The sequence below is a fragment of the Camarhynchus parvulus genome, unplaced genomic scaffold (assembly GCF_901933205.1).
Source record: "Camarhynchus parvulus unplaced genomic scaffold, STF_HiC, whole genome shotgun sequence".
Lineage (NCBI taxonomy): Eukaryota > Metazoa > Chordata > Aves > Passeriformes > Thraupidae > Camarhynchus > Camarhynchus parvulus.
In genome coordinates, this window is record NW_022147759.1 from 53527 (window position 1) to 74408 (window position 20882).

General features: G+C 52.4%; 3 protein-coding genes across 3 annotated transcripts; 1 reads left to right on the forward strand and 2 right to left on the reverse strand.

Moving 5' to 3' along the window:
- The first annotated feature begins 131 nt into the window (after positions 1 to 131).
- On the forward strand, positions 132 to 14587 carry DNAJC17 (DnaJ heat shock protein family (Hsp40) member C17). The gene is made up of 11 exons (XM_030969609.1): positions 132 to 235; positions 1748 to 1817; positions 2728 to 2786; positions 3528 to 3615; positions 3996 to 4078; positions 4978 to 5074; positions 5437 to 5486; positions 6001 to 6078; positions 7038 to 7118; positions 7995 to 8123; positions 14379 to 14587. The coding sequence occupies exons 1-11, from the start codon at positions 158 to 160 to the stop codon at positions 14502 to 14504; spliced, it is 939 nt and encodes a 312-aa protein (XP_030825469.1). The 5' UTR covers positions 132 to 157; the 3' UTR covers positions 14505 to 14587.
- CUNH15orf62 (chromosome unknown C15orf62 homolog) lies at positions 11251 to 11801 on the reverse strand. The gene has a single exon (XM_030969610.1). It carries the CDS (start codon positions 11799 to 11801, stop codon positions 11286 to 11288), a length of 516 nt encoding a protein of 171 aa, XP_030825470.1. The 3' UTR covers positions 11251 to 11285.
- A 281-nt stretch (positions 14588 to 14868) lies between the features above and the next one.
- GCHFR (GTP cyclohydrolase I feedback regulator) lies at positions 14869 to 20409 on the reverse strand. Its single transcript, XM_030969612.1, has 3 exons — positions 20297 to 20409; positions 19070 to 19164; positions 14869 to 15651 (listed from the first exon to the last, which is right to left on the reverse strand). The coding sequence occupies exons 1-3, from the start codon at positions 20330 to 20332 to the stop codon at positions 15528 to 15530; spliced, it is 255 nt and encodes an 84-aa protein (XP_030825472.1). The 5' UTR covers positions 20333 to 20409; the 3' UTR covers positions 14869 to 15527.
- Positions 20410 to 20882: the final 473 nt, after the last annotated feature.

The following is a 20882-nucleotide window of genomic DNA, read 5'->3' on the forward strand; positions in this document are numbered from 1 at the left end:
GGGCTTGCGCACCCTGGCGGTTCCCGTCCTCTGGGGCCGCGCGGTGCATCACGGTGCTTGTAGTCCAACCTTCCCAGGCAGTAGGTGGCGCGGCGGCGCGCGGGGACTACATTTCCCAGCGACCGCGGCGCCAGGAGAGGAACCGGGAAGCGCGAAGATGGCGGTGGATAAGGAGCTACTGGAGCGGGACCTCTACGGGCTGCTGGGGATCGGCGAGAAGGCGTCCGAGAAGGAGGTGAGGGGCGCGGGCGGCTCGGGACGGGCTCCTTCTCTCCCCTCCATCCCTTTCCCGATGTCCCCGAGAGCGGCGGGTTCCCGGCGTGGCGCTGCTCTCCAGCGCGGAGCTGAGGGGCTGCTCCAAGCGCTGCTGCGGGACCGGGGCTGGCAAACGCAAAAATCCCGGTTTTGCTGATTTTGGCGTTGTCATATCCCGTTTTTTTTCTGGAATTGGCCTCGTTCCTCCAGTTCACCCCTCAATCCTGCGGGGCGGAACTCGCCTTTGGAGGAGGAGAGAACTGCGGCTTGGTCTGGGACATGTTCTCGCTTTGTTTATGTGCATCCCGAAGGGAAATTCCCGTGTTGATCCAAAAATCCTGTTGTCAGACGTTTGTCCGAGCGCCCAGAAGTCGCGTAGTTAATTTTGTGGGGTTGTAATTACACGTTTGCGGTTTTGAATTGAGTTTAGTGGGTTAGTCAGTGCTAAACGCCGGAAGGAAGCTCCGAGAGAGCTGCAGAGGGGCTCGGCTAAGGGCCGGGAATAGCAGGATAAAAAGGGAATGGCTGCCCACTGCCAGACAGCGGGTTTGGGTGGGACAGGGCGGGGGAGTTCTTGGCTGAAATGGGAAGTTGGAGGTTGGAGCCTGGCGAGGAGACGCCTCTCCTTCAGCTGAACTCTTGTGCAGGAGGTGGGATCATCTGCAGGGCTTTTCCTGCACATTCCCAATCCCGGGAGCTTTGTCCACCAGGTGGGGCCGGGACACAACTTTTCCACTTGGTATAGCAGGGAATTGGTTGGGAGTGGGATAGAGTGCCTTCCTTTTTTCCTTCCCCCCTTCCCTTTTTTTTCCTTTCCATTTTCTCAATTTCCCCATTTTTCATTCTCTTAACCTCTTTTATTTTTCTTTTCCACTTCTCTTCCTTTCCCCATTTGTTTTCCTTTCCCTCTTTTTTTCCTTTCCCCTTTTTGGTTCCCTTTCCCTCTTTTTGGTTCCTTGTCTGGGTTTTTCCCTTCCTCCATTTTTTTATCATCTCCCCCTTTTTTCCTCCTTTTTTCTCCTTTCCTTTCCTTTCCTTTCCTTTCCTTTCCTTTCCTTTCCTTTCCTTTCCTTTCCTTTCCTTTCCTTTCCTTTCCTTTCCTTTCCTTTCCTTTCCTTTCCTTTCCTTTCCTTTCCTTTCCTTTCCTTTCCTTTCCTTTCCTCTTCAGTTTCCTTCCTCCATATTTTTTCCTCTCCCCCTTTCCCCCCTCTCTCCTTTTTCCTTCTCTCCTTTTTTTCTCTCCTTCTCTCCTTTTTATTTTCCCTCTCCCCCTTTTTTCACCTCTCCCATTTTTAACCTGTGGTTTAACTACTGCACAAGACACCTGGAAGCCATAACAGCTTTTAAAAGCTCCAACTCCTCCCAGACATATCCATGTCCTGAGCCCAGCAGGTTTCCCTTGACCACAGGGATTATTTTGGGTTTCCAAGCTGCTTTTTTTGGCAGAGCCAAAGCAGTTTCCCCCCAGTGACCCCCAGTGTGGCCCCTGCAGGTGAAGACGGCGTTCCGGCAGAAGGCTCTCACCTGCCACCCGGACAAGAACCCCGACAACCCCCGGGCAGGTGAGAGAGATGGGGCAGCTCTTCCTGCTGCAGTTTTGCCTTCTCCAGGCTCCTGGAAGTGCCTCTGCTTCCCTAAGTGCTGAGGGGATGGCTGGGTGTGTGTCCCTGGGGGTGCACACAGGGCTGGGAGTTGCTCCTGTTGGTGTTAACTTTGCTTTTTAAGGCTGAACGATCCCTGCTGGGTTTAGAAACACCAGCAGTAAGTCAGTGCTGCAATTACAGCTGCAACCCTCCAAAGCTTCCCAACCTTTGCCTGTTTGGACACTGCTTTGATCTGTATCTCTCACAGTCCAAACTTCACCAGCACTCCATAAATCCTTTTTTATCTGTGGGCAGGGCAAGGGGGAATTTCAGCTGCCTGCAGTGAGGGATTGCTGCGGATGGAGATTGTGGAATTAGCAGTTACTTTGTATTTTGTGTGTCAAGACTGATCATGCATCTTTATAAAAAATAAATACAGTTTGCCAATGCTTGTAATGGGACAAGAGGAAAGACTTTTAAAGGATAGATGGCTGTAATGCAACAACTTCCAGTACAGCATAAGCAGGACTTCTTGTTGAAGGAAAAGGACAGAGAGGGAGAAGGAAATTGTGAAGCTCCAGCTAAATCTGGCGTGAAGGAGATATTGCAACCCAAAATGAAAAGAATCAGTAAGAAAAATTAAGCTTGTGTGTTCTAAGATTTCTCTTAAAATGAAAGAATCCCAGTTTTTTGTTTCTTTATTTACTCTCAAGTTTGTGTAACACCTTTGAGTTGAGGTGGCCCTGGCTGGAAGTTGACTTACAAATCTCTTGCAGAGGGGAATTTTGTTGCTTGGAGAGACCTTCCTGCAGGAATTGTCTTTCCTGGTTCTTCCCCAGGTCCCTCACCTGGTTTCCCTCATCTTGCCCTTCTTTCTTCTCGTTCCCAGCGGAAATTTTCCACCAGCTTTCCCAGGCCTTGGCCGTGCTCACAGATGCAGCAGCCAGGGTAAGGATGCTCCCTGGGCAAGGGTGGGATTTTGGGGTGGTGTTGGGAACTGTATTCCTGCCTGTCCTGCTCTCTGCTCTGACAGAGGCTCCATCAATACAAATCTCAGCTGTTATTCTGTTATTCCCTCTGCTTCTCCATGAGATCAAATCTCAGGGTCCAGGTAGGAGGTTGGAGAAAATGGTGTTTGGGATTTGCTGCTGGGAACAGCTCTGCCCTGAGATTCTGCCTTTAAAAATATTCTGGACTTGGGCATATCCCATTTAATAACACCATCCCTGACTGAGGAACACCAAATTCCCATGGCAACATCTGCCATTCCTGTTGAGTCAGGGGCTGACAAATGAGTAATACCTGGATGCAATTCCTGAGGCTCCAAGCTTTGCTGTCTGTGGGACACAGGAGAGCTTGGATCCTTCTGGGGCTGTGAGGAAGTGGCTGAGAACCCACTGCCAAGGCTTAAAAGAACCTGGAAATATCCCTGGAAAGAATAAAACCAAAAAAATGAGCAAGGAACTCTCTCCAGATTAGCTCAGGAGAGGGAAAAGTGTTGATTCAATTGATAAAAGCTAAAAACATGAGCTCCTCTTTTCAGGTACTGGCAAAGCTTGTAATCCAAGAAGCAGCAGATGCTTCAGCCCTGCTGACAGGGTTTCAGTCCCTGATGTCATTGTATTCCCTGTTTTCCAGTTTCTCTCCTGGTTTCTGTAGTTTCCCACTGTTGTGCTGGTTCCTTGGCAGGCAGCCTATGACAGGGTGAGGAGGGCAAAGAAGGAGGCTGCAGCAAGGACACAGAAACTTGATGAGAAGAGGAAGAAAGTAAAGCTTGGTAAGAAAATCAAACCCTCAGTTCTCCTGAGGTCTCCCCTAGCTGGCTGCTTGCATTTCTCTTTCCACAGGGGTCAGTCCATGAGGGATGACTCTGGTTTCTTCATCCCTAGTACAGTGCAGTAGACCTGGAATCTCCTCCCACAGCCATAGGTGGGGTGATCCTGCTCTGGGAAGGAGGGAATTAGGTCCTGCTGTGGGAATTAGGGGGTTGAGGACTGTTAAGGCTCCTTTGGTGTGTGGGGCCAGAGGAGAGGCAGCAGAGCTGTCAGGATACTGGTGTAGCTGCAGCCAAGTTTGTGATCTATCCATCTTTCTCTGGCCAGCAGGGAAAATTCAAGTTCTCTTTGGATTGTTTTAGTTTTGTTTCTTTCTCTGCAGATCTTGAAGCCAGAGAACGGGAAGCCCAGTCCCAGGAGAACGAAGAGGAGCAGATCAGGATAACGAGATCATTAGAAGAAGAAGTAAGGATAAATTCTTAGTTCTCTCTGCTGTTTTTGAGAAGAATTGCTGGAAGTATTTCCATTCATGATGAAATCCATGGGATGAGGTTGTCAGGAAAATTAATTCACAAACATCAGAGGTTTATGTCCAAAAAGGAGACAGAGGAGTCCTTTGACTTTATTTGAATAAAGGCAGAGGCCATGGGGCATTCCCCTGGGGTCTCTCAAATTTTTGGAGGGCACAGCGTCCCTTTTTATCCTAATTTCCTGGCCCCATTTCCCTTCTCTCTTTCCCCACTGGCTCAGGTATTTGAGAGGTACAGACTTCCCAATACACCTGATACTGAAGATTTCCCTCTTAATGTATAATCCTCCCTTTCAATTTTTAATTCTTACACAATTTAGGGGTTTTTCTTCCCCATTGTTTCTTTCATCTTTCAATGTCTAATTTCATTTATCAGCAAACCTAAAGTTTATTTGTAAAAGCAAATATCTTTTTCCATTCATCAATCAGTGGAATCTTTTCCATTGTTTCTTTTATCTCCCAGTGCTAGTTGTACCTACCAGCAAGACCCATAGCTTGTTTGTAAAGACAAATCTGCTATTCCTCTCAAGGTGCAAAAAATCTCTGGAGAGCAGTGCTTCAACCTTTGGGATTAAAAGGCTCTGTGAACCAGAGAATCCTGGAATGGTTTGAGTGGGAAGGAACCTTAAAGCCCATCTGGTTCCAGCCCCTGCCATGCTTGGGGACCCCTTCCACCAGACCAGGCTGCTCTCTTTGGAGCTGCCCCGGGGGAACTGGCAGGAGGGGTGTCCCAGGAGATGTGTGTGAGGCCCAGGCTGTCCTTGGAGGTGCCCAGGTGGCATTGCAGCCCTGGCACTGTGCCTTAGGTGCCCGTGCTGTGTTCCCTGTGCCGCAGATAATCCGCCTGCGGGAGGAGGGCTCCCGGCAGCTGGAGGAGCAGCAGAGGCTGGTCAGGGAGCAGATCCGCCTGGAAAGGGAGCAGCACAGCCGAGGTGAGCGCAGGGAGCACCTGCAGGTGGCTTTGGGCTCTTTGGCAGCTCTCCACCCTGAATTTTTCCAACCTTCTTGCAGGGAAAAATGCCTCAGAACATGTCTCCTGCTTGTGTTTTTGCTGACCTGTTTCTAGCCTTGATCCTGGCAAGTCTGTGCTTCCTAAAAGGGAAAAATGCTCCCATGGAGTATTCAGTCTATGCTGCAGTTCCTGTTGCACGAGATTTTTGGGACTGGAATGGTCCAGTGGAAATCCAAAAGTGTTTCATCATATGTATGTTCTCAGGGGAAAAAAATTGTGCAAAATGCTGAGGAATTTTCATCCATGCCCTTTCCATCTTTTTTTTTTTCCTTCTTTCTTTAGGCAAGCAGGAAAGAAATGGAGCAGAAGGCAAAATAACTCCTAAGCTCAAGGTAAGACATCCTTAAAAAGCTATGTTTTGGTGAAAACTGATAGAACATGGTGGAAAACAGAAGGGACATTTCAACCCTGCTGAGCTGGCACATCTTTTTTTATACTGGGATGTATAAATTCCACTCCATGGAATGTGCATCATCAGGTGAACAGCTCCTGTCCTTGCTGTTAGAATTCCTTCTCACTCACTTTTTCTTTGTCTGCTCCAGATTTCTGAGCCTGGGATTGAGTTGTCTGTGCTTTAAGCACAGAGAAACATCTGCTAATTACCCTGGCAGAGCCATTAGCATCCTTTCAAGTGCAATCTTTTTTTGTTCCAGTGAGCAGCGTTTCTCCCTGTTCCCCAAACAGTTTGTTCCCTGTGCTCACTCCCATGCTGAGATCACTGTCTTGGCAGGCCTGGGAGTGTGGCTGGAAATAGCAGACGTGGTGAATGTGCAGGGGGGTGGGAGCTGCTTGAGCAGGCAGCACATCCAAAAGGGGAAAAATTAACTCCTGCCGTTTGTTCCCCAGCTCAGGTGGAAATGCAGGAAGGAAGATGAGACTGGAGGGGGATACTCCAAAGATGTGCTGCTGCAGATCCTGCAAAAGGTCCTGTCTGACACTCTTCCCTTTGTATTACTGGGTCTTCCCCTGATCTCAGGGCTGTAACAATAGTGAATTCTGGGAAGCTGCATATCACAGAATCATGGAATGGTTTGGGTTGGAAGGGACCTTAAAAATTATTCAGTTCCACCCCTTGCCACAGGCAGGGACACCTTCCACTATCCCAGGTTGCTCCAAACCCTGTCCAGCCTGGCCTTGGACACTTCCAGGGATGGGGCAGCCAGAGCTCCTCTGGGCAACCTGTGCCAGGGCCTCAGCACCATCATAGGGAATGATTTTATCCTAATAATCTAATCTAAACAGGTAGTCTGATCTAAACAGCTGGTTTGAAGCCATTCCCTGTGTCCTGTCACTCCATGGCCTTGTAAGCTGGAGTGGTTAATTTCCTTCCCTGTTCAGCTTTCTTATGCAGTTTTCAGAGCTCATCAGCATGATCGTGGAGTCATTAAGGTTGGAAAAGATCTCTTAAATCATCAGATCCAACCTTTGAACCAAGTTGGATCCTTTGATCCCTGAGCTGGGAGCTGTTTCCCAGCAGAACAACTGCAGACTCTTCCCACTGGATGCTGCCTGCCCACTTAGTCTGGCTCTGTGGTTGTGGTGCACTCATCCTTCACTTGAAGCACTCCACATCCCTGCTGTGGCAAGTGCAGAGGCAGGCACAGACAAGCCTTTGATCTGATCAATCCCACCCTGGCATCTTTCCCCTCTGAGCTCAGCAGCCCTCTTGCACTGGGGAGCCAAGTGTGTAGCTCCATGCCTTCCCAGATTATTTCCTGGAGGGACAGAAATGATGGGATCCGTGGAAGCAGGACAGAAATGGTGACAGCTCGAGCCTCATGTCTGTGAAAACACATGTTTTCTCTTTGTGTTCATTTGATAACTGAACTTGACATCTCTCCTGGCTCTGTAATTAACTTTCCTTCCTTTCTTTCTTCCCACAGTATGGTGATGTGCTCAATTTGTTGATCTCCAGCAGGAAGACTGGGAGTGCAGTGGTGGAATTTGCCACGGTGAAGGCAGCTGTGAGTGTGCAGATCCCCTGCTGGCTGTGCTGGGGGTGGCACAGGACAGGTGACAGCAGGACACTGCCCTGTCATTAAGGCAGTGGAGAAGGGTAATGAGAGTCAAAAGGCACGGAGGGAGTGGCACAGCTGGAGGCACAAACCCAGAGATCAGGCACATAAACAGGTTGTGCATGGAACAGGCTGAGGGAAGAGGCACTGCCTTAAAAATCAGGCTCTGAGCACTTACTCAGCTCTCTCTGTAGGTGAAAAATGCCTTGGAGTTGGGCTTATGTGTTTTGGAGGTGATATCAGGCATTTGAAGTGAAAAACAACCCAAAATGTCTTGACTCACTGTGAGTTATAATAATTCATGTGGCTGTGGGAGCAGAAGTCATCAGTTATCCTAAATTTTAGTAGTTCCACAAGCTTGGGCTGTATGAGAGTTTCCTTGTTAGCTTTTCTTTCACTCATATCCAAATGATAAAAATCCCCAGAATTGTGTGAGACCTGTATATCAAAAGTGCTGGCAGGAGTATGGACCATAGAGGTGCTTCTCATGTAGGCAGCTGTGAAATCTGGGAGTCATGGAATGGTTTGGGTTGGAAAGATCCTTAAAATCTTACAGAGTGGAACCATAGAATGGTTTGGATTTGAAGGGACCTTAAAAGACCATCCATTTCAAGCCCACAGCCATGGGCAGGGACACCATCCACAGCCCAGGTTGCTCCAAGCCCCTTCCAGCCTGGCCTTGGACACTTCCAGAGATATGTCTTGTTTGTGCCCTGCTTGGCCTTGAGGCCATTCTGAGATGGGAGCATGATTCTTAGGGACTTGTGAGGGAAGGGAGCAGGGTCTGAAATTCAGGTGGTGATGGAAAGGTGTTTTCCCTGGCAGGAGATGGCTGTGAAGAATGAAGTTGGCCTGCTAAATAACCCCCTGAAGATTTCCTGGCTGGAGGGCCAGCCCCAGAGCCGCCCCAGCACCGTCCTCCCTGACAGCACCAGCCAGCCCAGGAGCTCACAGGTAAGGAGATGGAAATCTGGTGCTGGAACAACCTAAATCTCAGAGTGCTGTCAGATAGCAGCTCTTGGGGCCAGGACTGACTTTCCCACTGGGAAAGTGGCTTTCTAAAGGACCTCCTGCCTGAGCAGCAGCACACTGGGAGCTATTTGGATCTTCACACATTCCCTTTCTCTCAAGTGAAGAGCAAGGATGTTCCTTGCTCAGCCCAAAGCCTCCAGTGCCATTATGATGGGATTTTTGCAATCCTCTGAGTGACAGCTGCTGAAAGGTTCCTTTAGAGAGCCTTGGTTGCTCACTACATTCCCAAGAGGAGGAAGCTTCAGTGCTGGAAGCAAACCTCTATTCTTAGGGTCTGCAGGAGCAATATCAAGCTAAATACCCTTTTGTGTGTTCACTCCCTAAATATTTTAAGCTTGTGAGATTGTTCAGTGCATTCACTCTCTTCATGTTTCATTAAGTATTTTATTTATATTATTTGTAATTATGCATCAAAACACCTGATTGTTATCCTGTCCATGTAGGACCAGGGAGAGTCCTGCAGCCACAGAAGAGTCACCAGAATGTTGGGAAAGAACACAAAAAGCAGAATCCAAAGCATGTTATTTGAGAATTTCTCACTAGCAGAGAGTGAGAACTGGCTCATTCCTACCAAAGGGTGCTGGTGCAGTTGGGGCTTTGGTAGTGGATTCCAGCCTCTGTGGGTTCAGATCCCTGAGTTTGTCTTGGCCTGTTTCCATGCCCAGAGCTTGTTAGTGTGGAAGTGCAGCGTCTGCCTGCGGTGCAGGATTAGTGTGGTGGGGCAGCAGGGAGAGCAGGAAAGCAGCACACACAGTGCTGGTGACTCACCTCTGCCCAGCACAGCTCCTCAATCCCACTTGGCTCTGGGAATGCTGAGGAGCTGCTGCCAGGGACCTGCACCCTTCCCAGGAGCTGCACAGCTGGTGCTTTGCTGTCCTTTCTGCTGCTTTTAGCTGTAAGAAGCTGCACTTTCTGGGATTGCACTGCAGCCTTGCATCTCCAAGCTGCTCTCTTTCCTGTTTTCCCTTTTTCCCACTCCAGACCCTCCCCAAATCCTCCTGCTGCATCCACTGGGATGCTCCTAAAACCCGCAATGTGTTTACAGCTCCTCTTGGCTGATCTGCTTCCAGCTGACTTAGCTTGTGCTCTCCAGTTCAGGAGTGTGCAGAGTGAGCTCCCAGATCCCTGATCCCTCTGCCTCTCCCCTTCACACCCAGCCTGGCTTCCTAGGCACCAGGCTCCACGTTCTTGCTTCCAGGCTGCACTTACCTCATTCTGATTTAAGCTGCCCTTGCTTCCTATTCGCTTCCCCCCTCTGTTTTTGTCTGAATCCACCCCCGTTTTGTTCCCACTGTGTGCAAAAGCAGCTCCTCTGCTGCTCTGCTTCAGGAAACAGCCCAAGCCTGCAGCGTTCTCATGGCAACACGCTCACTACTCATCCTCTGCTCCCTGTCTGGGACAGGCAGCCAGTACTCCCTGCCTGGGAGAGCCAGCCAGGGCCTGAGAGCCAAAATCCACAGGTAAAGGACAGCCAGACCCCAGCCAGGGGCTTTGGGAGCAGTTCCCAGGTGGAAGCTGCTCATCTTCCACAGCCCTGTTGTCTCCTACAGCAACAGGTGCACGTTGTGCAGCAGTTCCTGGAGAGCTGCTGCAGCCAAGCAGGCTCCAGTTCCCCTTGGAATTCAAAAGCTGTGGCATGGACAGTATTACTCCAGGCTATTGAGAGCAGTGGCTGTGTGATGGTTCAAAGCACACAGTGGCTGTAGAGAGCTTGTTTTGCCATTCCAACAGCATGCAATGCTCAGTTTTGGGAAGATGTTCCCTGCTCCTGCAGTGGAATCTCCCTGCCAGGGCTCCTCAGCCATTCAGCCCTGAGAAAAGCCTCCTGCCTGGTGTTCTTGTTCCTATTCTAAACTCCTTCAGAGGTTTCAGAGGGTTTATTTCCTATTTTCTGACTTTGGGAGGTGAATCTCACAGGGTAAGAGGCAGCTGTGCCTACCCTGGAGTGCCCCTGCACTTTGCTGTGGCCACTTCCAAAGCTCCTGGTGATCTGGGGGCATGGAGGTTTTATTATTGTTGTTTTTTAAAAGAGCCATAATAGTCAAAAGGGTAAGAACTGGTAGTTTCTTTTAGCAGTTTGCCCTGGTGCTGCCCAAAATGTTCTCAGCCTGGCAGAGCCTTTCCCACTGTCCAGCTCAGGGTGGGCAACTGTTCCTGTCTTGCCCTGAGCTGTGTGAGCTCTCCTCAGGGGAAAATCAAGTCCCAGCAGCTCTGTCCTTCCCTCAGAGCTACACAGGTGTCCCACCCCCATCATAAAACCCTGCAGTGCCAGGGAGGATGGACCTGGGCCACTCCAGATACCCTGTGCTCCTGGTGCCTGGGATTTCTGTGGCTTGTTCCCAATGAAATGAGGCAACCAGACACTTCAGTCACAGATACATTTATTCTTCTATGTCTGTACAGCTGGGAGCTCAGTGCATGCGTGAGGCAGCAGTGTCAGAGACATCTCTTCTCCTGCCAGGAGGATAAATCCACTGCTGGTGCTGTATCAGGAGCTTACTTGGATGCTTACCTGTTTCCAGGCTGGGAGTGCCACCTGCACTGGAGTTAAGGGAAAAGAAACCCACAAAGAGGAAGAGAAAAAACGGAGGAGCAGCTTTGAGCTCTCACATCCAAACATGGTGGGAGGAGAAGCCCCAGTTCCCGTCTCTCAGCCCTCAAAGCTTTGGCTTCGGGGTGCAGTGCTGCTGCCTCCTTGCAGGCTGCCTGCTGTTCCACAAGTGATCCATGCCAAATCCCTGTGTGTCCCTGGCCCACACTGTCACATCCCCAAAATAAGTCTTTCCCAAAAAGTGCCAGTCTTCCCTGAGGATGGGACGCGCAGTCCGGAGTGGGAAATTCCCGGGGTGGAGAGCAGAAAGTTGGTCATGAGACAGCAGACGGTGCTCTCACCTGAGCACAGAGCCCGTGAGCTCTGCTCCAGAGGATTCCTTGGCAAGGACAGGGATGCTCTGTGGTGGGTGAGGCGAGGACAACAAAACAGGCCACACACAACAGGCATGCTCCAGTATCCTTCCTCCTGCTGGAATGGGAGGAACTGGCAGCAGCAGTGAGTAACTGGGATGTGATGGACAATGAATACCTTCAAATGGCGTAATCCCTCGGGTTCTGTTTCCTGAGGGTCTGCAGCACATCCTCAAGGAGAGATAGCCCCAAATCCACTTTGAAGGACAGGAAGGGGTCAGCCAGGTCAGGAAGAGTGGCGCTGTTGGGGAAACCTGCCTCTGAGGTGCCGTGGTCCGTAGCCTGGTCCTTGTGCGTGGGAGTGCCTTTGTGGTATGGAGCAGCGTCGGAAAAGGAGAGGTCGGAGTGGGAATCTGTGTGGTCAATGATGTTGGGGCAGCTGGAACTGTCCAGGTACAGCCGGGGAGGCTTGGGAGGGGCTTGTGCCTTGGCCAGGTTCTGCTCGCTCTGACAGGACAGGTACTCAGACTTGTCCTTCAGATCCCTCAAGCATTCCCTCTTCTGGCCATCCGTGTCCAGAGTGTGGCTGTTCTGGTTCAGGATGATGACTTGGTTGCCCAGTTTTTTGTGCCTCCTGAGGGAGAAGCGTCGGAAGAAGGTGGTGGACTTGAGGGACCCCCTGCGCCAAGTATCCATGGTGAGGAAAGGCAGCGAGGAGCAGGAATGCTGGCTCCTCACAGGCAGGAGCCCAGGGATCAGCAGAGAGCCACGCAACAGGATCAACTTCTTCCTGCCCCGTTCCTGGAGCTGCAAGGAACACAGAGAGGCTGGTAGTGCAGGAAATGCAAACTCCACGCCGTGGCAAGGAGCACTTGGCTTGTCTCGGATCTGAAGGAGTCTCCCCTGGAGTGGAGAGGAGCGGCGGTGTGTGAGCGAGCTCGTTAAACGTGCGCTGCGGCTCCGGGCTGGTGGGGAACAGCAGAGGCACAGTCACCATGAGAACAGATCTAATCTGGCATCTAGAACAGAAGGGCACTCGGGTGCCATGGTAACCAGGCACCTTCTGCGGAGGGGCACCGCCAGAAAAGCGCCGTGGGTGGCTGGGAACGAGACGGTGACTCAGTCCCACCGAAGGAACCCAGGGAATACGGAGAAGGGGGATGCAGAAAGCGACAGTGCAGGAGACAGCGTTGGGAGAACGGAGTGCAGGAGAGACTTACACCCTGTTGGAGCAGCCCAGAGTCCTGGAGCGGAGAGGAGAAGCTCCTAGAGCACTCGGAGACCAGGATGAAGAAGCAAGTCCAGGAAGAGCTCAGCCAGGAGTCCAGGAATTCAGCCAGGTTGGACCCAGAATGCCAGAACTCCCCAGCTCTGCCGCTGCTGTCCCTTCATGTGCCACCCGTCGCTGCTGCTTCACGGGCTGCGGCTCCCTGCGTGGATGTGTTTGTTTTGAGCCAAGCCCTTGCTGAGTCAGCCACGTCAGAAACTGGGTTTCACTCCATTGGTAATTGCCAGAATTGCAGGAAGTAGGTGTGTGGAGTGGTGGAGCCTCAGCCCACGCTCAGGCACCAGGAGCACGTGCTGGGAGCCCACCTGGATCAGGCTCTTCTCCCTCCTGCCACTCCAAGGGCTCCTTGTGTCAGCAGAGCTCCCAAGCCAGGCTGCAAATAATTTCCTGGCTGTTTTAAATTATAATCCCAGTGTGAGGTGGGGCTTCAGGTTTGTGTGGGTGATTCATCTGCATAAGTCTCAGGCAGCCTCTTCCATCCAGCCCAGCAAATTCCTGGGGTTGGTGGATGGGACTTGGAAGGATCCTGGCTGAGGGCTGATACCATCGGTGCTTTCTCAGACACTGCTGCTGCCAGTACCCAAAGGTCATTTTGCTCAGGTGGCTCCTAAAACACCAATTAGACTCTTAATTTCCCTCTTGATGTACCTTATCTGCTGTGGGCTTTCATTGTGTCCTCGCAGCCGGAGGAACCACTTTGCTGGCACAGGATAAGGAATTGCACTCGCCCATATTTCCATGCAGAGTCTTATTTAGGCATTCTATTGCCTTTGTATCTCTTCTGCTTCCTAAGAAATCCTTCAATATCTGGAGAAGCTGTGGCTGCCCCATCCCTGGAATTGTTCAAAACCAGGCTGGAGCAGCGTGGGCTAGTGGAAAGTGTCCCTGCCCATGGCATGAGTTTGGAACCAAATGATGTTTGAGATCCCTTCCCACCCAAACCATTCTGGGATTCCGTGATTTTCTGTGATCACCACTTAACCCACTTCCTAGAAAAAGGAATACGAAGGGTTTTTTTCCCATTCACCTTCTGTCAAGAAACTCTTATTTCCACCTGAACTGTCAAGGAATGAGCTGGATGTTTCCAAGCCTTGCAGTGCTTTCATACATCCAAAATAGCACGGCCGCCTAGTAGTGTGGAATGGCTTTGGAAGCAGCGCCAAAGCACTGGAGGAGCTGTCATCTGCTGCCCACGTTCATTAGGCTGAGTCTGCAATCAACTGCCTTGACATGACAGTTGCTGCCACACACAGCAGGGAGGCTCTGGGAGCTTTGGGAAACTGTTCCATTCCTGTGTCAGGTTTGGGAACATCCCTGGTGGTTTTCTTTCCGCAGCTGCTTAGAATTGGGGAATTGTTTGTGGTGAAAAAGATGTCCAAGGTTATTGATTGCAGCTGTTAGAATCATGGAATGGTTTGGGTGGGGAAGGGCCTTAAAGTCCATCCCAGGGCAGGGACACCTTCCACTATCCCAGGTTGTTCCAAGTCCTGTCCAACCTGGCTTGGAACACTTCCAAGGATCTAGGGGCAGCCACAGCTTCTCTGGGCAACCTTTGCCAAGGCCTCAGCGCTGTCAGAAAGTTGGAAGTTAGTCACTTCCATGACTCATCCACAAAGGTTTGATTTTTTTATGGCATTAGCCTTTGTAACAGGTGAAGTGTATGCTGGACTTCGGGCACCAACATTGTAGGTGCACGGCGATCTTGTCATCCAAAATAATTCCCCATCCAGCCTCGTGGAATGCTGGCTCCATGTCTGTCCTGCTTTCCTCACCAACCACACTTATTGCTGGTTATTTTTAATAATAATTTTAATAACAATTCCTGGTTATTTCCTGTAGCCAGGCAGCTTTCACCCACCTCACCCAATTTCTGTGGGATCAAACTATTTCCTGCCCAGAACACTGGTGTTGTGAGGGGGATTTGGGGAAGTCTGGAGGTCTGTGCTGCCCCTGATGGGCTGTCTGTGTTTCCTGCTCCTTCCCAGGCGTCGGTGGTGTCGGAGCGGGACTACGAGAGCCTGGTGATGATGAGGATGCGCCAGGCAGCCGAGAGGCAGCAGCTCATCGAGCAGCTCCAGCGGGAAGACGAGGAGGAAAAGTCCCACACTTAGCATGAGAGTATGGATTCTTCCCACCCCTCCGTCCCCTCAGAGCTGTTTCTTTATTTAAGTCAATAAACCTCCTTTTTTCTAAAGGTATCTTGGGAATAGAAACTCCCAGGGACTGCAGCCCTTATCCCATTCCAGGTTTGGGGAAGGAATGGCTGCCTGAGGTTCACAGAGTGCAGGTGTTACCCTGTCAGTGTGTGTGCCCAGAGCAGCTGCCCCATCCCATGGGACAAGGTGTGAGAGGTGGCATCAGATCACCAAACCTTGGGGCTTTTAATTCCTGAAAACTCTTTCAGGAGCTGTGCATCCAGAGGGATCTGGCAACAGCTTTAAACAACCCACAGAAGGACATTGGTCTCTTTGGAGCGATGTTTTATTGGTGTTACCCCCATAGCAGGATCCGTTCACAGTCCCAAACATTCCAGCAGTGTTGGGATTAGAGCCTGCACCTGGAATAGTCATACAACACCACTTTCTGTGTTATTTTTTGGGAATACCATGTTAGGTTTGGATGGCAGTCTGGGATCTGGAAGTTGGTGGTGCTGCTGAGATAGAAGCAGGCCTTGCTGCCAAGGGAGGGGATTCTCAGAGCCCTGGGAGTAGGTTTAGTGGTTCCCTCTTGGATTTCAGGGATGAGATGGGATGGTGTCCATGCTTGCTGTCCCTCCCTAACCCCCTGGCCCAGGAGAAGGCACAGAGCTAAACAGGGCTGTTACTGAGCTTCCTCCAGGGCATGCTGAATACATGATTAAAATGTAAAAAGCTGGAATTTGCCAGACTGCCATCCCACTGAAGGCAGAGCTGGAGCCATCTGTTCCCTCTGCCAGATTCTGGGCATACCTTCCTCCCCCTGCTCTTGGGAAACGGAACAGGGATGGCAAAATTCCACTGGGTCCAGCTCTGCCTCTGCGCCGTTCCTCCTGGAGTCTGGGACAGGGAGGAATTAAGGGGGGAAGGTTTGCTGCCAGTCCTATAAGATGATCTCCAGCAGGATGTGGTCCGGGTGGAAGGCAGGATTCTCCCTGGCTATTCCCTGTGGAGGCACCAGACCAGGGTCTGGCCCACACCGGTCATGCTGACCACGCGGTAGCCGAGGCTCTCCAGCTTGTCCAGGACCACGCGCGGAGCGTCGTTCACGTAGTACTCACAGCTGCACCCAGGAGAGATGGGAATAAGGTGAGCTGGGGAGGAAGAGATGGGAATTTCCTGCTGGAAGTGAGCCTGCCTCGCTCCTGATCCCTCTAAGACCAGCGGCCACACCTGGCACAGGCGTGTGTGACACAGGGCCTTGGTTAACCCCGGGGGAAGGCACAGCCCGAGGTGCCAAACCACAGGAATCCTGTCCAGGAGGGAAGGATCAGGCTGAATGGGAATGTGGCTCAGGGGCTGGTGTCCAGAGCCACATGCTGCTCGGTAACTGGGCTGACACTGCAGCAGAGGGTTCACAGGTAAACAAAGTGAGCACGTTTTTAGCATACCTGGGAATTCATGGAGGAGGAGAGGAATGATTCAGGTGTTTCTAAGGAATGAAATCCCAATGTTCTGCCCATGGCAGAGTATGTCTGTGAGATGGGTGGGTTTGAGAGACTGTTAGAATTTGGGGATTGGAACAAAGTGATACTTTTCAGGCAGGTGGGAAACCTTTGGAAAGCCAGTAGTCATCCATCCTGCATGGATGTGCCAGGCAAGGTAGAGCCCAGGCTCCTCTGTTCCAGCAGTGCCTGGGAGCTGACACTGGGATCCTTGTCCAGCTCTGATTCCCCACTGATTTGTGCTGGCTGTGTGCTTGGAGCAGAAGCTGTCCCACATTCCTACCCCTCAATCCCAGAAGCTCCAGGGCTGTGACACTGCTCCCCAGTGAAGGGACCAGGCACAGACTGGGCTAAATTGGCTGGGGACAGCTGAGCTGAGCTGGCCAGTGGGACCTTTGGCACTGGATGTGCCAGCCTCTCCTCTGACATGACTTTGGGATAAGGCCCAGAGCAGCTCAGCTGTGGCTGACTCACAGTGCCGGATAAGCAGATAATGATGGGCTGCAGGATCACTGGGGATCCTGTTTGGGCACCTGAACAAAGCTGCTCCTGCTTTTCCTACTAATAATGATAAAAAAAGATCCAAAAGCCTTTCCAAAGCTTCTCCTGCTTGGATTTCAGACCCGTGCTGGAGCTGGGAGTGCTTTAAAGCACGAAATAACCTGAGATGTGAAAGATTTTCCAGTTTCTCAAGACAGACTGTACTTGGCTGTAATTATAGATGTGGTGTAAAGATAATGTGCATTATTATAAGTGTCTTTGAAGTCTGTTCTTTCTCCAGGAGGGTTGCCACATACCCTTCAGATTCACAGTGGGAGCTAGTAAATATTATTCCCACTATTCAGAGGAAGTAACAGAGGCAGGGATTTGTAGAAACCTAAAAAACTGAGTAGCTGAGCTAAAAGCAGGAGGTAAGAGTTCCCAGGGCTTTATCCCAGCTGTGTGTTGAGGGAAATGAAGATTGCACACTGTGGGTATCAGATCTGCTGCTGTCTCCGTGTGCATCCAGTCGGGATGGAGGGGCTGGGATGCCTGCAAAGCCTTTTCTTCCAGGTAAATCCCACCCCAGCCCTTGCCCCACCTGGCTGTCCCAAGGGCTCTGACCCCGAGAGAGAGGGCAGGGACCACATCCCTGCTCCCCACACCTTGTGGGACTTAATGAGGGGCCGTGTGTCTGTGCAGAGCTGTGGAACAGGATCCGTGTGCTCCCTCATTACAGGGATTTCAGCTTCACCTGTACACCCCAGTTTCCCAGCAGCTCTGTGCTGCTTGAGGTTTTCCTTCAGGCTCCCTACAAGGTCATGGCTAAAGTTCTGGGGCTCAAGGTGTTGCAGGAAGGGGGTTTGCAGCCTCCATAGCCAGGCTCTGCTCATGAAGGAATTGGGGATGGAAAATCCTGCTCGGCCACAGTGCAGATCCTGGAGCTCCCAGCCCTGGTTGGGCTGGGCTGGCACGTGGCTGTGCTCCCGCGGGTGCCAGCAGCCACATTCCAGCCAGGAGACTTCCCCTGTGTGCCTGAGCAGTGGGGAGGGACGTGCTGTGCCGCAGGGATGTGCCGCAGGGACACAGCGGAGTTCCCAGCTGTGACACAGGCCATGCCAAGGAGCAGGTGGGGCAAGAGGAGCTCAAAACGCTCCGGGCCACGGGGAGGAGAGAAAGGTGGTGAATCCAGCAGGGAGATCCCATAGGAAGCTCACATCCCTTCCCCAGAACAGGCAGAATGTGGGGCTTCTGTTTCTTACAGCGCTGCGGCTCCCCCAGCTGCTAGGGCTGGCACCACAGAGGCTTTTATCTGTCTTTGCCTTCCTTTTCCACCTGAATCCCAGGGATCCTTGCCCAAATCTCTCAGGATCCAGTTCCTTCTTGGAGCCTGTCGTGTTTCTCTGTCTCCCATCCCGTTGCGTAACTCCGGGCTCCCCACGGCGGGTGGCAGCACGACTCTGGCGCTGCTGCCAATCTCTGCCCCACCCACGGGCTTGGGAATGGCAGCACGGAGAGGGATCAGCCCGGCAAACCCCCAGCAATGCAGCTGGGATGGGGGGCCCTCAGTAGTTATATTTTATCTCCTTATTATTAACTTTTCCCACCCCACTCAGATTTTTAACACTGCAGCAGCCGAGGATCCAACCCTTGGTGTTGGCCAGGCTGGTGCTGAGTAGGAGGGTTTTCCCAGCTCCATGGATGGAAGCTTGGGAACATCTGGGATGAGATGCACCTTCTGTTTTAATGCCTCATCCTCCTTCTCCTATTCCTCCTTTTCCTCCTTCTCCTACTCCACACCACAGCACATGGGACACAGTAGGAATTGAGCTGCTCCTCTCTGTCAAGTTGTTTTGCATTTGGGGGTTTATTTTGCTTTGCCATTGTGGTTTTGGGTTTTTTTTTTCCCACCCCAGGGAAAACCAGGAAATGAGATATCAAGTGAGGAAAAAAAACAAAAAAAAAAAGTGAGCCAAACCATGAGGAAGGTGCTGGTCACATCTCTGAGTGGCACTTGGCTAAAGGCTGGGGTCAAACTCCCCGTGGCCAGAGGTGGGGACATGGAGAAGTGTCCAATATCCACAGCTTGGGAACACACCAGTGGAGAGGTCAGAGTCAGGGTGACACAATGGGAAACAGCTCCAATTCCAGGGCTCAGCTGCCCGTGGAAAAGATTTGGGAGCTTTTGGGAAGGGCTGGCTGAGGTGAAGCCTTAAGCTGCACTGGAGAGCAGGATGGGATGGGATGGACAGACAGAATGCAGCTGGGAGGGATGGATGGACAGAACTGGGTGAGCATTCTGGTGTCTCAGCACCAAGAAAGGCATAGGCAGAGCAAGGCAGGGATGGCACCAAGAGAGGAAAAGGGGGGTCAGGTGCTAAAGCAGGGTCAGAGCAAAGGAAAGTAGAGAACCAAGTGAAATAGCAGGCAGTATTTCCTGATTAACAGGACACATGGGAGTCCTGGGATTAACTGTACAGCTGGAAGGTGCTGTGGTGAATTCCAGGACTGAAAATGTTCTGCATTTTTTGGGAAAATAAGGAGAGAAGGACTTACAAGTTGTTCCCCAGTGTGCTCCTCTTTGTGGCCCCCAGGATACTCATCAGGTGGGGATCCGAGTGCTCGTCGCCCACCATGGTGGGCCCAGCCTCCTGTGGGACAGGCACAGAGTGGTGAGTGACACGTGGTGACACGGCCACCCCCTGTTCCCAGGAGGGGCCCTCAGTCCCAGCCACTGCCAGGAAGGTGCAGCTGCTCACCTGGGAAGGTTCCAGCCTCAGCTCGATGCCAGGTTTCACACTGGAAATATTTGCTTTGCCCCTTTAGTAAAGAGCAGAGCTTCCAAAGTCTCTGAGGGCAGACTGAGCCCTGCTGCTCCAGGAGGCTGTTCCCTCCAGGGCCATAACCCATGTGTCCCTTCCTGTACCTCATCCATAATCACTCAATCAGCTTGTTCAATCCCAAATGCCACTGCCAGCAGATGCTTTGGTGCTGCAGCATCCCCACACATCCCCATTCCCAATCCACTGCTGCTTCCTTGGGGACATCTCCAGTGGCAGCAGCAGCAGTGTCTATCAGAACTCCCTCCCTTTGCTCATTTGCTGTTTTCACTGCCCCTGCTTCCTGCCCCAAACCACCCCGGCAGATCCAGGCTTCTGGATGTCGGGAAAAGGGAAACTCCAGATAAACACACAGCTGTGGGCTCCTAGAGAGTCCTGCAGGATGTGGCTGCTGCCAGTGCCAGGGAGCAACGTTTGCTTTGTGGCTTTATTTGGCAGGGACGGCCAGCGATCCCACCAGTGCTCCTGGACACTGATCTCAGCCAGAGATCCCAGCCACTGCCCGGCTCCCGTCTGCCCCAGCCATGCCCACTCCCTTGGCCGCGTTTTCCACCCTGGAATGGCTCTTTGGGGACGAGGGAAAACCAACTGCGAGGACAAGAGGGGCCGTCCCTTTGGCGTTCCTGGATCCTGCCTCAAGTTTCCCAAGTGAGTCGCTGTTTGGGACAGGAGGGTTTGGGGCAGCAGAGCCGGGCTGGGAGCACCGGGGGCTCTCACGGGGAGCTCTCACAGGCTGCTGGAGCACAGCCTGGCCGTGCTGGGGTCCCCCAAACCTGCATCACCCCCCGACCCCCCAGCAGCAGCCGCAGGGCCAGCCCATGCCGGGGTCGCACCGGAGGCCCCGGTGACGGTGGCACCGCGGGCTGAGCGGGTCTCACCGCTCGCCCCGGTCGGTCCCTGCCCCCCGGGATTCCCCACCCCCGGGGGTCCCGCCGGGACTCACCAGGCGGATTTGGGTGCTAATGAGCAGGTACGGCATCTCCGCTCCGCCGCTCCCGCCGCCGCTCCAGGGGGACCTGCCCGGGGCCGCCCCCGGTCCCGCCCCGCCACCACCGCCCCCGGGCGGCGGGGGGAAAAGGCTCCCGGGGGGTTCGGGGCGGCGGGAGGCACCCGGGGGCTCCGAGGGATCCCTCGGGATCTCGGCCCTGCCCTCCCAAAAAAGGATGGGCAGGAGGTGAGGAGCTGGAAGGGGATGGAGCAGGAGATGATGAGCAGGGAGAGGATGGAGCAGGAGATGAGGGACTGGGAGACAAAGGACAGGAGATGATGAGCAGGGAGAGGACGGAGCAGGAGATGAGATGCAGGAACATGAAGGACAGGAGATGATGAGCAGGGAGGTAATGAACCAAGAGATGATGGACAGGGAGATGATGGATAAGGGAGACGAAGAAAACGGAAATTAATAGCAGGGAGATAAAGGACCAGGAAATAACAGCAGGGAGGTGAGGACTGGGAGATGGTGGAGCAGGAGCCAGGCAGGTGGGCCCTGCAGAGCATTCCCATTCCCACCCCAGAGTCTGACCAGACAT

Excerpts from the sequence above, each read along its gene's own strand:
- GCHFR (XM_030969612.1), bottom strand. The coding sequence starts at position 20,332 with ATGCCGTACCTGCTCATTAGCACCCAAATCCGCCTG. Across the intron at positions 19,165-20,296 it reads TTAGCACCCAAATCCGCCTG|GAGGCTGGGCCCACCATGGT; the intron begins GTGAGTCCCGGC and ends CCTGTCCCACAG. Across the intron at positions 15,652-19,069 it reads AGCACACTGGGGAACAACTT|CTGTGAGTACTACGTGAACG; the intron begins GTAAGTCCTTCT and ends TCCTGGGTGCAG.
- DNAJC17 (XM_030969609.1), top strand. The coding sequence starts at position 158 with ATGGCGGTGGATAAGGAGCTACTGGAGCGGGACCTCTACGGGCTGCTG. Across the intron at positions 2,787-3,527 it reads TCACAGATGCAGCAGCCAGG|GCAGCCTATGACAGGGTGAG; the intron begins GTAAGGATGCTC and ends GTTCCTTGGCAG. Across the intron at positions 6,079-7,037 it reads TGCTGCAGATCCTGCAAAAG|TATGGTGATGTGCTCAATTT; the intron begins GTCCTGTCTGAC and ends TTCTTCCCACAG.
- CUNH15orf62 (XM_030969610.1), bottom strand. The coding sequence starts at position 11,801 with ATGGATACTTGGCGCAGGGGGTCCCTCAAGTCCACCACCTTCTTCCGA.